The sequence below is a fragment of the Urtica dioica genome, chromosome 10 (genome assembly GCF_054948205.1).
Source record: "Urtica dioica subsp. dioica isolate 48M chromosome 10, U.dioica_male_clone48M_v1_H2, whole genome shotgun sequence".
Lineage (NCBI taxonomy): Eukaryota > Viridiplantae > Streptophyta > Magnoliopsida > Rosales > Urticaceae > Urtica > Urtica dioica.
The window spans coordinates 20,705,095-20,721,998 of NC_142765.1; the positions used below are offsets into that span (position 1 = coordinate 20,705,095).

The 16,904-nt window shown below is 33.9% G+C and overlaps 2 protein-coding genes across 2 annotated transcripts; one reads left to right on the plus strand and one right to left on the minus strand.

Annotated features, from left to right (window-relative positions):
* Nucleotides 1–1,203: 1,203 nt before the first annotated feature.
* LOC149383893 (putative GEM-like protein 8) lies at nucleotides 1,204–4,311 on the minus strand. The gene is made up of 3 exons (XM_089629405.1): nucleotides 3,918–4,311; nucleotides 3,558–3,838; nucleotides 1,204–1,523 (listed from the first exon to the last, which is right to left on the minus strand). Exons 1-3 carry the CDS (start codon nucleotides 4,177–4,179, stop codon nucleotides 1,341–1,343), a joined length of 726 nt encoding a protein of 241 aa, XP_089485531.1. The 5' UTR covers nucleotides 4,180–4,311; the 3' UTR covers nucleotides 1,204–1,340.
* A 5,386-nt stretch (nucleotides 4,312–9,697) lies between these two features.
* On the plus strand, nucleotides 9,698–10,561 carry LOC149383894 (uncharacterized). The gene is made up of 3 exons (XM_089627939.1): nucleotides 9,698–10,259; nucleotides 10,352–10,472; nucleotides 10,558–10,561. The coding sequence occupies exons 1-3, from the start codon at nucleotides 9,698–9,700 to the stop codon at nucleotides 10,559–10,561; spliced, it is 687 nt and encodes a 228-aa protein (XP_089484065.1).
* Nucleotides 10,562–16,904: the final 6,343 nt, after the last annotated feature.

A 16,904-nucleotide genomic window follows, 5' to 3' on the forward strand; every position in this document is an offset into this window, starting at 1 on the left:
TTAGACTTGATATATTTTGAAACTTCTTCTAAGTTTTTATGCGCTCAATGCATAGACTTAAATTTACATTAAATTTCATTCAAATGTTATGCTCATATCTTCCGAGCACATACTTATTTTTTTTTTAAAATTTCGTTCAAGCTTTTGTGTTCATGCCTTCCGAGCTTAGACTTGATTTTTTTTTTTAATTTTTTATATTCGAGTGTCTGTGCTCATACCTTCCGAGCACACACTTGATATATTTATGAAATTTCAGTCAAACCGTTTTTCCTTATCCATGTTTCTGGGATATATTACTGTGACTATGGTGTCACTATTTTGTTGATCCTCTAAATTGGGGAATCAAGTTTGTTTATGTTTTGTTGGTTGACGCTTGATGCAAGATCTTTATTGTTATATTGACCTCTTATTTCAGCAATATGTGATGGTCTATCTTATGATTTTTTTCCATGAGGACCGTTTCTCTTTTGAATCCTTGTTTATCCCATGACGCTTATGCTCGGGATCTATCCCGTCCATACTTCATATTTCATACAATTATATATCTAGAATAGAAAAATTAACATTTGATCGAATTAAATACATAGCTTGATATTTTATTAAAAAAAAATACATTGCTTGATATTCCTCCTGGTTTATAGTTCCTTCTTCGTGTCTTTGATCAATGAATTCATATTGATAATATACTTCATACATGTTGGAAACTTTAATATATTCGTCTAAATTTGTATTGACTTTTATATTAATATTATTATTTTGTCCCCGTGATTGATATTGTGGCTCCACCAGTGATTGCAGTTATTTATACGTAAGTCAGAGAGTAACAAATAACGAAAACATTTTGTGCATTAAATTTATCATTGAAGTTACTTCAACCACAAGGCGTTTACCTTTTCAAAATGCAAGTGTTACGAAACAATCTCCCAAGATTTTTTTTTTTTACAAAAAGGCCCCTCCCTATCCTAAAATAACAAAAAAAAACCCCTCTCTCAAATTTATTAATCACAGTTTAAAACTCCATATACAGAAGAAAAATTTGCAATTATACTGTAAGCTTCCAATGATAAGATACTAATCATGTGAGCGTGGACAAAACGGTAAAGACTGAATAAAAATATTAACTACACTAGAAAAAAAATTGTTATTTTGGAGATCAAAGCAAAGTCGTTAGATATTATAAAAAAAAAATAATACACAACACGCTTGCTGGTTTTAGTTACACGGGCTATTGGAAATGAACGTCATCACAATATATTGATTGTAGAACTATCAAATTTCTGTTGCGCAAGCACGCAAATAACTAAAAAACAAGGTCCTAATATTTTTGTAACATGGTTTCGTCACATTTGGTTGGCCATTTTGAGGGCTTTTTCAAGGTTTTTGAAAGCTATTTCATACCTTAAGAATCCCATAAACCAGAACTCGAAGTGGTCATCCGTAACTATTTTAATGTATTTCTGTTCCGGTTTGTCCTCATTTTCGCTTTCGTCGGCTCTCTTGATCTTCTCAATTGGTATCACCACCTATGAAAATAAAATATTTATGAAAAAAAAAGGTCAACCATCAAACAAAACTCTCATAAAAATTGATCTTAAGAAGAAAATAAAATTCAGAAGTCAAGAGGATTTATAAGTTCAAGCAAGATCCTAATACTACTCAAAAATAGATAATATAATTAATTGGTAAAATGTTGTTGAATTTCTAAGTTGATTATAATATTTTAAATCAAACATTTTCCTGGCTTAGCATTGAATCCAACTACTACACGCAAATTTTGTCATAGCAGTTGACCAGTCCATGTAAATTTTATTACAAGTATTTTTTTTTTTTTTGCGTCAAATATATATATTATATATACACACATATAGTAATTAAAAAAGGGAAATGATTTTTGTCCCTATTCGAGTGGGGAACGATCCACTCGTGAGTTGACACGTGGCACTAACTGCCACGTGTCAACTCACGAGTGGATTGTTCCCACTCGTGAATCGGGACAAATAGCAACACCCATTAAAAAATTCTAGTTCAATGCACAATGTTCTCTGATCTGTCTCTATCTCCGAGCAAAAATGATTCGTCTCTGTCTTCTACACTTTCTTCGCAAGCCAACTACTAAAGTCAACATATATAATTGATCTCTAAACAAATTAAAGGAAGATGACTTTTGGAAAATACCCATGTTTCGCACTATATTAAAAAAACATTTAATTAACTAATAAAAATACACAAAAAACTTATAATATTGTAACATTGTATCAATTTTTTTTATTAAGAGATGCCCGGCCCCTTCCAACTGCACGTAAGTGATAAACCCAAACAATACAATGCAAAATTACTGTCACAAAACTAATAATTTTCTCAAATAGTTCAGATTTTAAAATTATTCCAAGTAAAAACAAAAGGTAATTTTTAGCTATTAATTATTTTTTTAGGGAAGTAAAATTAATTGTTAATCATTGAAACTGGAATTTGCAATTAGCATACCTAAGACCATCTCCAACCGACCACTTTATTTCTCACTCTATTTTTCATTCTATTTTTCAGTAAACAGTTATTTCTCTCCGACCGAACTCTATTTCCCACTCTATTTTCCTCTCTATTTTTATCCCCTTTTATCTTTTATTTATACTTCTACCCCTATATTTTTATTATTATTACTAATTAGATAACTTGAAAGAATTATGATAATGAGTAAAATATTACTCTATAAATTAATTATAATTATAAATATAAATACACATTAAACAACACAACACAATTAAAATAAAATAAATATAACACAACTCAATTAAAATAAAGTAAAACAAACTAGAACATAACAAATTTTATATAAAAAAATAATTTTAGGGGTTAATATTAAATAATTATATAAAATCTGGACCATTTGTAACGCTGCACTGTTCAAATTTTTGATCTCACGCTATTATAACGTGGAATATGCAGATCCACTGGAGCATCCCACGCAATATAGGTGGGATTTGGTGCTCTAGTGGAGATGCTCTAAGTGGCTAGTTAGGATGACAAAGCTTGGTTACTTTGCTAAGTTGTTTAACCAATACGATAATTTAACTATATATATAATATGTTTCTAATTATCCTCTAAATTAAATTTATCATGTAATTAGAGTGATGTAGCTAACGACCAATTTAAAGTTATGAATTTGCAAAATAGTCGATGTATGTCTTAATTTAGTGAAATAGTCAAAATGATCTGATTTCAAAAAAAAAAATTGACTATTTTACTAAAAAAATTGAAACTTTACTATTTTACTAATTAGTAAGTTTCAAATAGCTATTTTGTACAATTTTTCCATCTATAATTGGTGTCATTGGATACCCATTTTTTGGTCCAAAATATGAACAGCCAATAACAAAAGAATAATGATGTAAAATAATTAGGAGTTTAAGAAGAATATATAAAAAATAGGAATCAGAATACGACCAGTAGACAACAAGTTCTCTTCGGGGACCATAGAAAAAGAGAATCAAAGATTCCCTCCTAAAAACGAAAGATTTAATTTAATTTATTTTATTTTGTTTTATATAATTGAAAATACCTTGTAATGAGTTCTGATCAATTGGCCGGTTGTTGAAGAAGATGGGATTGTGATTGGCCTCTCACTACAGAAGGCAATCTTATGAGTGGAAATAAAAACAAGACCAGCGATCGGACCACCGGTTGTTGATACATAGCACTGCGAGGCCTTCAAAAGCTTTTCACTTTCTTTGACCCCAAATATCTGCTTGAATATATTCCCTCTCCCACCTTCTCTTATCACTCTAGCCCCTAAACTCAGCTTCCCTTTGACCGTCTCAGACAGCTTTGACCCAAGTTTCACTACCCACAACCACAAACAACCAACAATCAATTATATTTACATAAAATATATTATTATTAGTTAGTATAGTATTAGTACCATGGTCTTTGATTCTGAAAGTGAAGCTCCCATTTTTCTTCCCCGTTTTTCTGTGGTGATGAATGTGAGCCTTGTTGTTTGATGAGAAACTTTCATGGGCGCTTGTGTTGAAGAGAGAAGAGGTGTCTGAGGAAGAAGATGGGCTTTGGCACAAGCTTACTGGCTCGGAGAGTGAAGAGGGTCTCTCTGGGGTTGTGTTGTATGAGGCTCTAAATGGACTTGAAGACTCTTTGACTTGAGGCTCTACGATTTGGTAACCCATTTGCCTAATCTTTCTTCTTCTTTCTTCTTCTTCTTCTCCCAAAAAGGTTTTAGCCTTTTTCTTCAACAGAGCTATATTTTTTTTAAATATGAGTGAAAGGAAAAGAATAATGGAGAGGAAGAGAGAGAACGTATTTAACTTTTTGCCTATGGCTTAAATATTTGCCAATTCATTTATGTCCATATCTGTGTCATCTTCTACAGAGTACAGATTACTACAGACGCACGCCATCAAAAGTGACTATAACAAATAAGTAATGACGTGGAAGGTATATTATAATTGAAGAGTAAACGCGGATTCGAAATTTTTTTCCTTTATTTTTCCCCTTGAAGATTCTTATTTTGTTTTGTTGTTTATTTTACTTATTTTATCTCCAAGATGGCTTAATTTCGTGGCAAGTTCTCAAGTGAGAACAAGACCATTCCGACCATTTTCCAGGTTCAAAGTCAAGAAAACGGAGCTGTTTTGGGACCCACTTTATGATTTATTCTGAGAGGGAATTTTCAAATGGAAAATTCGAATGCAACTTGATGCTTTGTTTGAGACGAGACACATAAACTATTTTGCCACGTATAGCGAATATGTCTAATTTACCCTTGAGGCGCTCTTGGTTTGCCACTTACTAATATATTTGTGTTAAAAGGGAAAATATATGTAGTATCCCTCGTGTTTAATAAAAATGCGAGATTTATCCCCTCTATTTCTAGAAATATCAGATATATCCTTTCAGTTTAATATAAATGAAATATACCTCCCTTAAAAAAATGTTATATTACAAATATCACCCTTTTCGTTTATTTTTTACAAAAAAAATAATTTGAACTCCCCAAAATACCCTTAATAGAATAAATATTTATTCACTATTTTATTAAAAAAAAAATCAAAATCTCTCTTTATAAAAAAAATCCTTAACTTTTTATAAAGAAATTTTTTAATTTAATTTTTTTGTATAGAATAAAAAACAAAAAATTATTTCATTAAGGGTATTTTGGGGAGTTCAAATTATTTTTTTGTAAAAAATAAACGAAAATGGTGATATTTGTAATATAATATTTTTTAGGGGATGTATATGTCATTTATATTAAACTGAATGAATATGTCTGATATTTCTAAAAATAGAGGGGATAAATCTCGCATTTCAATTAAACACGAGGGATACTTATGATATTTTCCCAAAAATCAAACTTTTCTTCAATTGCATCATATTATAAGATAAAAGTGCTAAACCCTAAGGCCTAAAGATATACTACATGTTTAGGAGAAGAACATACCGAAAATTGTTACCTACTACTAATTTTTCGTTTGCTTTAGTTACTTGATATAGACGGCGTATTTGGATAAGCTAGATAAGTTTATTCTAAAATCAACTCTTTCTATTTTATGTTTACAATTCGTGTAACAAGTTTTTAAAAAATAAATAATTAGTAAATTAGTTATTTACACTTTTATATTACTAAATAATTCATCTTTCATAAATATTTGATAAATAGTCACAATGATTACGTGGCAGCATGTTGATGATTTACGGTTTCTAAGTTTTGTCATTCTGATTTCGTAAATAATTTTTAGTAAATATTTGGTAAATATTGCATTATGGCTATTTACTAAATATTTATAAAAATTGGCTAAATAGCAAATCATATAAATGGTACATTAGGGAAATAGGCAACTTAAACGTTTAATATTGTTAAATAACCAACATTTGGTAAATTTTAGGTATATAACCACTTTCAGACGTAAATTTTAGGTAAATAGCCACTTTCATATACCAAACGTTGATTATTTATCTAAGATTTACGTCTGAAAGTGATTATTTATTTAAGATTTACCAAACGTTAGCTATTTAGTACTGCCAAATGTTTAAATTGGCTATTTTTTAATTTATAGTTTTTAAAATACTACTCTTCGCCTGATTAATTTTTGGGCCGGCTAAACAACTAACCAAAATGACAACCCTACTTTAAAACTATAGCCAAACTATTAACATATTTAGGAAAATAGCCAATTTATCATGACAACATTCCAATATTCCAATTATACCCTTAGGTTAATATTATTAACTATCATAGTAAATAATATCATCCATAACAAAAAAAATTAGTAAATCTAATTAACAATAACAAAAACTACATTAAATCTTATTTGTCGTAACAAGAATAATAGTAAATCTTATTTACCGTAACAAGAACAATAGTAAATCTTATTTACCGTAACAAGAAAATAATAAATTTTATTTACCGTAATAAGAACAACAGTAAATCTTATTTACCATAACAAGAACAAAAGTAAATTTTATTTACTGTAACATTTTGTAGTTAATCTATCAGGAAAAGTATCAGAAATGATGACTAGTTAATCTAACGGTCAATATGATTTACTAATTATTTCTGTGAACAATCGAGGACTAACAATTCGACAGTAAATCATATTAACCATTGAGTAAATAATTCGTTTATATGGTAAATATGACTAGTTAATCTAGCAGTAAATACGATTTACTAATTATTTCCGTGAACAATCGTGGACTAAAAATCCGACAGTAAATCATATTAACCATTGAGTAAATCATTCATTTCTATGGTAAATATGACTAGTTAATCTAACAGTAAATACGATTCCGAAAGTGAAGCTATCAGAGATCGCGATGATGACTCTCCGATTGTTGTCGCCGGCGTTGGATATATATATTTTTATTTTATAGTTCTGTCAGAAAAAAAAAAAACAACTCTCATAAATAAATCTACGAATCATGGAAATGAAATTACTCATTTAAAAAAGAAGAGGTCAGTTATACATGTTCGTACATATATAAAACAAACAAAAAACCTAGATCTTTACATATCGAAAGAAAGAGAGACCAAATCATTGAATTAATCAAGAGAATGAAGAGATGTATATACCTTTTTATTGAAATCACGAGAAAGAAGAGTGACAATCGAAATGGAAAGATTGTGATTCGAATCGTCAGAATCTGAAAAATAAGAGAAATCAAACGGAGACGAGAGAGCGACGGAGATGGAAGAAAGATATGAGGGAAAAATAGTTGTTACTCGTCGCTGTAAACTTCCAGATTTTGACTCGTCGTTGTTCTCCTCCTCCGACGCCGACGGCGGAGGCTGATTCTCGACGGTGGTCGACAATTCTGCGTTGCGGCTCTGTGTGAAGGAGAGAGCGTGTGTGTTTATTTCTCGGTGAATTTCTCGTCTCCGTCGCCGGACTTGGCCGAGGAGATCAATTTCGATCGAACTCTCCTCCTCTATTCACTTTCACTCTTCTCTGTCTAGATCTGGAGTCAGAGTTCTCTTCGCCGACGATGATTTGGTCCGCTTCGATGGAGCTATGTGGTGGTTTTTCCGGTAAAGGCGTTGATCGTTAAATCGGAGGAGAGATTTGGGGAGAGTTTTGTGGTGGCAGAGATGGAGCTCACGAAAAGAGTGGATTAAACGTGGGAGAGAGAGAGAGACAGGTGGAGTTGGAGAAAGGGTATTTTAGAGACTCTGGGCTAATATTGGCTATATTCCCAAATAAATGCATAGTTTGGCTATTAGTTTAATATCCCCTGTAGAAAAAGGCTAGTTATTAACAAATCTCTTAATTTTTGGAGCATAGTCTAAGTATATATTTAAATTTTTTTACACAAGACAAGTTTAGTAAATCAGTAAAACAGTTTTACATATTCTTTATAAAAAAAGGAGTATTTACATGAATTTCCCTTGAAATCCTGCACGTGTAACCCGATGCCCCTTGTACTTAAAAACCGTACATAACAAACCTTAAAAACCTGCATTGTATCAATTGTAGTCCTTCTGTCAAAAATCTGATTACGGTGTTAAAAAAATTAAGGGTAAAATAGTATTTTCTTTTTCTTTTTTTTATGGGTTATTGGTGGCAAAAATCCCTGAACTTAACCGTTGGATGCAGTTTGGTCCTCGATCTTTTTTTTCGTCGGGTAAAATCCCTAACGTTACATTCAAGTTTCGCCGTTACTCCTCTGATTACGTGGACGGCTAAGATAAAACATAGATTCAGAATACACATTTTATGTATTTTTCTAACATAATAAAACAACAAATAAACTTTAAAATTTTAGAAAAAGGCTCGATAATCTTATTCAAACTTCAAACAAGAGTAGAAAAGTTTCACATCCCACAATCCTCCATTGACATCGATGATGACAGAAGATCATCAGCGTGACGACGGCGAAGATTTTGAACTCGAAGAGGAGGAGTACGCAGACCAGGACGAGCAAGAAGAGGATTTGACGAACACAAACCATCCCCAACAATGGTGGTCGTCGGTGAATGAGGCGTGCAACGATGACGATCATGAAAATGAAGATTCTGAAGGGTTTAGGTCTGAGAGTGAACTTGAAAGCCTCCACAGCGATGACGAAGGTGAGACGAGGATTAAGAAGATGGAGTTTAACCCACACTCTAACATGGTTGATTTCAAATTCAGGCTAGGTATGCAATTTCCCTCAATTGTCCATCTGAGACGTATGCTAAGAGAAGAGTTCATAAAGTTGGACAGGGAATTCGTTTATTACCACAATGATAGTACTACGTTAAGGGCAACATGTAAAGGAAATGGGTGCAAATGGGTAATGTACACAAAGGTTCTTAATTCGGATAATAGGCCAGTGAGAATTAATACATTGATTGATATGCATGATTGTGGGATAATATTTGATAATAAGCTAGTCACCAGTATGTGGCTTGCTAATCATTTTCTGGATTATTTTCGACTGAACCCTAATCTAGATAATCAAAGCTTCAAGGAATTGAGCGCTGCAGCAAAGTTCACAAATGTGACGAAGTTCATGTTCTACAGAGCCAAGAAGAATGCAAGACGAGTCTTAGAGGGATCTGTGAAAGACCAATACGCCGTTTTGGAAGATTACTACAAGGAATTGAAGGCTACAAATCCCGGGACCACTGCTCTTCTAAAAACAAATATGGTTAATGGTAAAAGAGTGTTTGAACGGGTCTATATATGCATGACGGCTTGTAAGGAAGGGTTCAATAGGGGATGTAGGCCACTGATTGGTTTCGACGGTTGTTTCCTTAAAGGGTATTGCTAGGGAATGCTACTAGCTGATGTTGGTATTGATCCAAACAATTCACAGTTTCCTATAGTTTATGCAGTAGTTGAGAAAGAGAATACACAGACTTGGACTTGGTTTATGACACTCTTGAGTGAAGATCTTGATATTCATAACCCAAGTGTATTCACACTGATCAGTGAAAGGCAAAAAGGATTAGAGAAAGCTGCTACAGACGTGTTCCCAGGAGCTGAAATGCGATTTTGTGTTCGACATCTACATGCAAATTTCAAGAAGGATCACAGTGGATTGATGTTGAAACAGATGTTGTGGGGATGTGCTAGAGCCTCTACAGTTCTCGAGTTCAATAAAAAATGAGTGAACTTAAACAAGAAGATGTGAAGGTGTATGAGTGGCTGGCGGCGAAGGATCCAAGAGTGGACAAAATCTCATTTCAGAGACAATGTCAAGTGTGACATGTTACTTAACAACCTTTGTGAAAGTTTCAACTCATCCAAACTACCTGAAAGAGACAAGCCTATTGTCACTCTTTTGGAGAAGATAAGGTTTTTGCTTATGGTTGGATTTGAGGCAAAGAGGCAAACTGTACAGAAGTGGGTTCAGCCGATTGGCAAACAAATTTTGAAAGTGACAGAAAAGTATAAGAATGTTGCAAGGTTCTGTCAATCAACACTGCCAGGGAATGCAAAGTTTCATGTTACTTTTATGGGCTCTGAAACGGTTGTGGTAGATTTAAGGGCAAAGACTTGCACTTGCATGATATTTCAGCTATCTGGCACACCATGCCCGCACGCATTATCATGTATTTGGTCGTCAGGATTAGATGTCCATGACTTCACTGATGCCTGGTATAAGCGCGAGGCTTATGTGGCTGCGTATACTGGGGTCATAGAACCAATGACAAGCCCTAATAAATGGCCTGAGCCTGGACTGAACCCTATTCTACCACCTCCTGAACTAGCACTACCTGGTAGGCCCAAGAAGAAGAGAAACATGAGTAACGATGAACTTGCTCCATGTAAGTTGTAGTTATAGTTATATTTATATTTTACTTCAGTTATGTTGTACTTATAGTTTACTTCAGATATGGTATGTTTTGTGTTTTTGCAGGTTTTGGTCCTTATGCAGATTATGCTACAAAGCATTCGAGGAAGGGTCAAGTGAACCACTGCAGTAGTGTGGCCAAGCTGGACATTCACAAGTCAAATGTACCAATCTTCAATCTGAGAAGGTATGTGTTGATTTATGTTACTAATATAATCTAAGAAGAGATTGACATGTGACTCATATAATATGTTTCATTTGGTTGATTGCAGGTGATTGTTAAGAAGAAGAGAGGTAGACCAATTAAAGAAAATCCAACACCAGAGACTGTTAAGAGAAAAGAGAGAAGGAAGAAATAGAAAGCAAAAGACAAGGCTTCTTCATCGCAGTCAAATGTTACATCCGAAACAGTTTTATTTAGGCCATAGTACCATGATATGTTTCAACTGGATGCAGTTTGTGTATTATAATTTAGACACCTGAATTTAAGTTGCCTTTTGTTCCAGAATATATAGGCCAAATGTATTTTGTGACCTAAATTTAAGTTGGTATTGTGACCTGAATTTTGTGAATATTGTGACCTGTATTTGGTTGGTATTACTACAAGTCAATACAATAGCATCATTACTACAAGGCAATCTGTTAATAGAAAGCAAAAATCATTGTCATTACTACAAGTCAATACAATAGCATCATCAAATCAGACAATTACAATGAGCATAAACAAGGTCAGGGTCTACTACAACGAGCACAAACAAAGCCATTACGAAAACATTACAACCAGCCAAACATTACGAAAACATTACCAGCCAGACATTACCAAAACAAGTCAATACTAGTCAATACCATTACCAGTCATTACCAAAACATTACAACCAACCAAACCAGACAACTACAACTAACACAAACAAAGCCACCATTAGAAACACTGTTGCAAATAACACTTTTTTCAGCCAAACCACTCGAACTCGAAGTGAGACTATCTCGCACTCTAACTTGTTCTTCTTCTTGATTAATCCGGGAATGATTTGCTTGGCTCTAGCGCAAATTTCAGGGTCTTTCCAAAGGAAAAAAGTACACACATCCTCATCCTGAGAACGGGAAGGAAAATAAAATTAAACCCAACCTCAGAGGTTGAACTTAAAACACGAACAAATGGGTGAGATTTTTCTTACCTTTCCCTTAACGCATCTATAGAACCTCCTCCCGGGATTCGACTGTGTCCATGACGTCCACTCCACGGCCGGCAGTCCACAATAGCACGAATACCGCCGCATGTTCGCCTCGTCCATGGGTTCGACTTCGTGATGTGAAGATGAGCTCGAATTCTTCCCAAATCGTGCTTTGGGAAAATTAGGTTTCATATTGGGGTTTTTTTTTCTTCAGACATAATTCCTATATTTTAAATGTATAGAATACGTATTACATTTGGTTCTTTTAATTTTGTTGCACACGATTTTAACAAGTGACAAACTGTTAAATGTAACCCTCAAAAGGAGTAACGGCGAAACTCTAATGTAACATTAGGGATTTTACCCAACGAAAAAAAAGATCGAGGACCAAACTGCATCCAGCGGCTAAGTTCAGGGATTTTTGCCGCCAATAACCTTTTTTTTATTAATTTATTTTTTGTATTATTATGTTTAAAAACTGAAAACTAAAAATCTCTCACCCTCTCTATGTTTGTAGCCGTCGGGCCGGAACAACCTGCGAGCTCGCCCGACAGCCCCTCTGCATCGCGTAGAGCTCTGTGTCGTAGCTCCGCGTCACCGTCGAAGTCGTCACCTTGGAATCAGCCAGCCTCGCCTCTTCTCTACCATCGTGTTGCAGCCAGCCCATCAGCCTCGCCTCTTCTCTGCCTTCGCGTCATAGCCATCCTCGCCTATTCTCTGTCCTCACTTCGCACCTCGTTTCTACCTTCGTGTCGTAGCTAACCCCGTAGGGAGTTCAAGCCTCGCGTAACGCCTTCGACCTCATCATATCCAGAGCACGCGAGTCTTCAAATCTTCATACACAAATATTTTTTCTTCCAAAAAGCCAGATGAACGGTGAAAGAAAAGTGATTCAAATCGGAGCGGAGCTCGTCGGTGAGCAAGCTCAGGTAGGAAGAGGTAGTCGACGATTATGAGCGGTGGTGGACAATCGTTAAAACAATTGAAAAAACCAAAATTGAACCCTAATTTGAAAGGGTTAGTAAGCTATATAGCCATATATTCTATAGTGTTTTGTAATATAGCCCACGTTTTATTAATATCCTGTAAATAGCCAGGGTACCTTATTTACTTAATACAAAAAGACTCTTATAACCCAGTCAATTCCCGCCCATATTATTTTCAGCCCATTAATTAAAAATTAAAATCAAATTTTCATTCATAACTGCAATTGCGCATATCGAAGGATATTCATTTACACGGGAAATCAACCATCAGACGAAACCCAAATCTTTACTGCTAATTTCAAGATTGTTATTTACTGCTAATTTCATGGGAACATATTCGGGATTATTATTTATTATTGATTTCCAAAATTAGAAGCCAATTCAAATTAAAACAAGCTGCTGAAAAAATTCAAATTTTGTTGGAAAAATCCAAATTCTCACGTTTGAAACTTCCTAATATGTTTCAATATTTTATTCAAATTTTTTAAAAAATAACTTCCTAATTTGAAACACTTGGCCAAAATTAATAAAGGGCAAACATGTAAAAAATAAGCAGTTAATAGGATGCCACGTATGCAACTTGGCTATTTACAAAGAATTTACAAAAGGTTGACTAATTTATAATTCCTACAGTTTAGGTGGTTTACGTATCTAATTTCAAAAAGCCCCAATTTGATATTTCAAACCACAAACCCAATTACGGTGATATTTCAAACGAGAGAGAGAGAGAGAGAGAGAGAGAGAGAGAGAGAGATTTTTAGTTTTCAGTTTTTAAACATAATAATACAAAAAATAAATTAATAAAAAAAAAATACTATTTTACCCTTAATTTTTTAACATCGTAATCAGATTTTTGACGGAAGGACTACAATTGATACAATGTACGGTTTTCAAGTACAAGGGGTGTGACGACCCGACTTTTCGGACCGTCTTACTTATCTTACTTTTTAAAACTTAATAAAATTTGAGGTAAATTTTTTTTTTTTAAACATAACTTAAAATATAAAGTTTGAAAACTCGTAACCTAAAAATAAATTTTCATTTAAACTTGATGAACGAAAACAACCAAAAAGTCGAAGTTGCATAATGGAAATTTAAAACCAACAAAATACCATCGTAAAATAAATTCCATAAATAAAGTCGTAACCTTTAACGAAATTGAAAAACATAACTTAAACCATGAACAATAAAACCTTGGGTTTGGATTATTGAAAAACTGAAAGTAAAGCGGAAGTCTTTTATTTTTGAAAACGGCAACCGTAACCCAACCCTCTCGCTATCGCCGCCGCTGATCCACCCTCCTCACTTGTTCATATGTTGTTTACCTACAACACGGACGTAAATACATAGAGTGAGCTAACGCTCAGCGAGAATAACTATAACTCACAAAACATAAGCCATAAAACAACAATGCATGAACCGGTTATTAGTACTTTAAATTTTAACCGTGACATGAGATACCCTATTAAAAGTCTATCGTATTTTAGTTCGGGGGTCCCCTAGAGTAGCCGTACCGATTTCAGTGTACACTTTGGTAACGAACCATGGGGCTGCGACCTCCCATAGTACGCCCCGTCACATACATAAACATATGAGGAACTCTCTATGTGAGCCCGTAGTTCGGCTCGAGAAATTCCTCTAGGTACCTCCGTAATTCGAGGCGGTACGACTCTCTTGCTTACTTAACTTATTAATCGTGTTTATTACGTTAAAAGCATGAGCGACATAAGATAAAAACATACATGATAACATAGCTAGAAACATAAGACGTGTTATAGATATTCTAACACACAACATAAGATAATAACATAAACTCACATATCGTCATATCATATCATAACAAGCACATTCCGAACAAACACGCACACACAAAAATTCACACAATACATAAATACTTCATATCACATAATACGTATTATATATATATATATATATTTTTAACTAATCCGTGTTGCAGTGAGATTATTCTCACCTGGATATCGGAATTACGATCGAAGACCGTCGAAGGAAAATGATGCTCTTAATGACTCGGAACCTAAACGGAAAAGGTTGACTATTACTTATCAGGTAAGAAAAGGATTTAATACATGACTTAGTTTCTGTAAATTTTCAGAAACGAGATCCGACGTGAAATTACTAAAATACCCTTGGCTATTAGGGTTTCGGAGAAAACTGAAACTCTGGAAAAACTTTTGTAAAAAATCAAGTACGTATAAAATATAATTTTGAGCACTTTTTGTAAAGGCATCACGGCCAAAATAATATTTTAACTATTTATTAAAAATAAAAGAAGTGCTAAGATCTAACTTTAAAGTTTTTGTCAAAAACTGTCTGCGCACCGTTTTGAAAATAATCAGAAAATATTCAGTATTTGATAAAAATATTTTTCGATTAAAGGTTTAGATAGAAGACATTTAAACCTAAAGTTTCCAAAAAGAATCAACGTAAAAGCAAATTTGTTGAATCCAAAGTAAGCGTTTAAAGTCTGAAAATCGGGAATAGGTTTCAGGTCTGTGCGCCGATTTGAAAATAATCGGAAAATATTCTGTATTTCATAAAAATATTTTTCGATTGCAGATTTAGATAGAAGACACTTAAAACTAACGTTTCCAAAAAGAATCAACGCAAAAAACAATTTTTTTGAAACCAGCACAAGCGTTTTAAGAAAACGTTTTCAGGGAATCCGAATCAGAGAAAAGAAAGCATACATATTAGGAGCTACGAATTTTTCAAACCAAAAGAGGAATGGGGGAGAGAGAGCAGAGAAGAAGCGTTAAAAAAAAGAGGAGGGGATGCTTAAATAGGATTTAAATAAACCCTAAAAGCCCAAACCCTAAAAGCCCAAACCTAATCATACTTCTAATATTAATATATTAATTATTATTATAGTAAAAAAAACATAATATATGCTTACGCACATCACATGCACACATATAAATAACTTTATATAAATATATATATATATATATATATATATATATATATATAACGTATACTAAAAAAACTAAACTGATTATATATATAAGTATATATATCTATCACGTAAGTGACTTAGCACATATATAATATATAAGATACTTTTATATATCTATATATATATATATATATAAAAAAAACGTTAACTAATTTATATTATGTAAAATAAAGTAATATGTATACTTTAATTTATTATAATGTATATATATATATATATATATATATATATATATATAAAGTATGTATACATAACTTATTTATAATATATTATATCCATATTTTGTAATCTAAAGAGTATATTAAATTTTAAAAAAAATATACACTAAAGCTACCACATAAACAAATCATTTACTACTTTATTAAAAAAAACTAACGTAACTCGAACACAAAAATTTTAGCTTTTTAATTAAGCTAAAAAAAATTGGGATTTCACAATCTCCCCTACTTATTAGAATTTTCGTCCCGAAAATTAACAAAAGTCGAGAAAAACATAAGAATTCTTACTTGGACATACTAAGAATCTCTGAAAAGATCGGGATATCGTGTTTTCATGTCTTCTTCCCGTTCCCAAGTAGCTTCTTCTATCTTATGATTCCGCCATAGTACTTTTACCAAAGGAATCACCTTGTTCCTCAAAACTTTCTCTTCGCGATCGAGAATCTGGATAGGTTTCTCTTCATACGTCAAGTCTTCGTGAACTTCGATGGGCTCTTGGATTAAGTCGTGCGTTGGGTCAGGTAGGTACTTCTTGAGCATCGAGACATGAAACACATTGTGCACCAATGCTAACTCGGGATTCAGGGCTAGACGGTAGGCTACTTTTCCGATTCTTTCTATGATCTCGAAAGGACCAATGTACCTCGGGCTCAACTTTCCCTTCTTGCCGAACCTCATCACACCCTTGAGAGGTGCTACCTTCAAGAACACCAAATCTCCGACTTGAAATTCCAAAGGTCGTCTTCTCTTATCGGCGTAACTTTTCTGTCGACTTTGGGAAGTTCCCATTCGATCACGAATTTTCTTGATAGCCTCTGTTGTGTCTCGTATAAAATCTGTTTTCTCGAGATTATTTTCTCCAGCTTCAAACCAGTGAATTGGAGATCGGCACTTTCTCCCATAGAGAGCTTCGTATGGTGCAACGCCGATTGAGGCTTGGTAGCTGTTGTTGTATGAGAATTCAATAAGTGGCAGCCTCTTACTCCAACTCCCACCAAAATCCATGACACATGCCCTTAGCATATCCTCTAGGGTCTGAATCGTCCTCTCGGATTGGCCATCCGTTTGGGGGTGAAAAGCGGTGCTAAACTTCAGTTGCGATCCCAACGACTTTTGTACGCACCTCCAGAAGTTAGAAGTGAAACGACCATCGCGATCAGAGATGATGGATAGAGGAACGCCGTGCAGTCTCACCACGTTATTCACGTATAACTCAGCCAACTTCTCCACGGAGTACGTGACCTTCAACGGGATGAATCTAGCAGACTT

Excerpts from the sequence above, each read along its gene's own strand:
- LOC149383893 (XM_089629405.1), bottom strand. The coding sequence starts at position 4,179 with ATGGGTTACCAAATCGTAGAGCCTCAAGTCAAAGAGTCTTCAAGTCCA. Across the intron at positions 3,839-3,917 it reads TTTCAGAATCAAAGACCATG|TGAAACTTGGGTCAAAGCTG; the intron begins GTACTAATACTA and ends GGTTGTGGGTAG. Across the intron at positions 1,524-3,557 it reads TGATCAGAACTCATTACAAG|GTGGTGATACCAATTGAGAA; the intron begins GTATTTTCAATT and ends TTATTTTCATAG.
- LOC149383894 (XM_089627939.1), top strand. The coding sequence starts at position 9,698 with ATGTTACTTAACAACCTTTGTGAAAGTTTCAACTCATCCAAACTACCT. Across the intron at positions 10,260-10,351 it reads TAACGATGAACTTGCTCCAT|GTTTTGGTCCTTATGCAGAT; the intron begins GTAAGTTGTAGT and ends GTGTTTTTGCAG.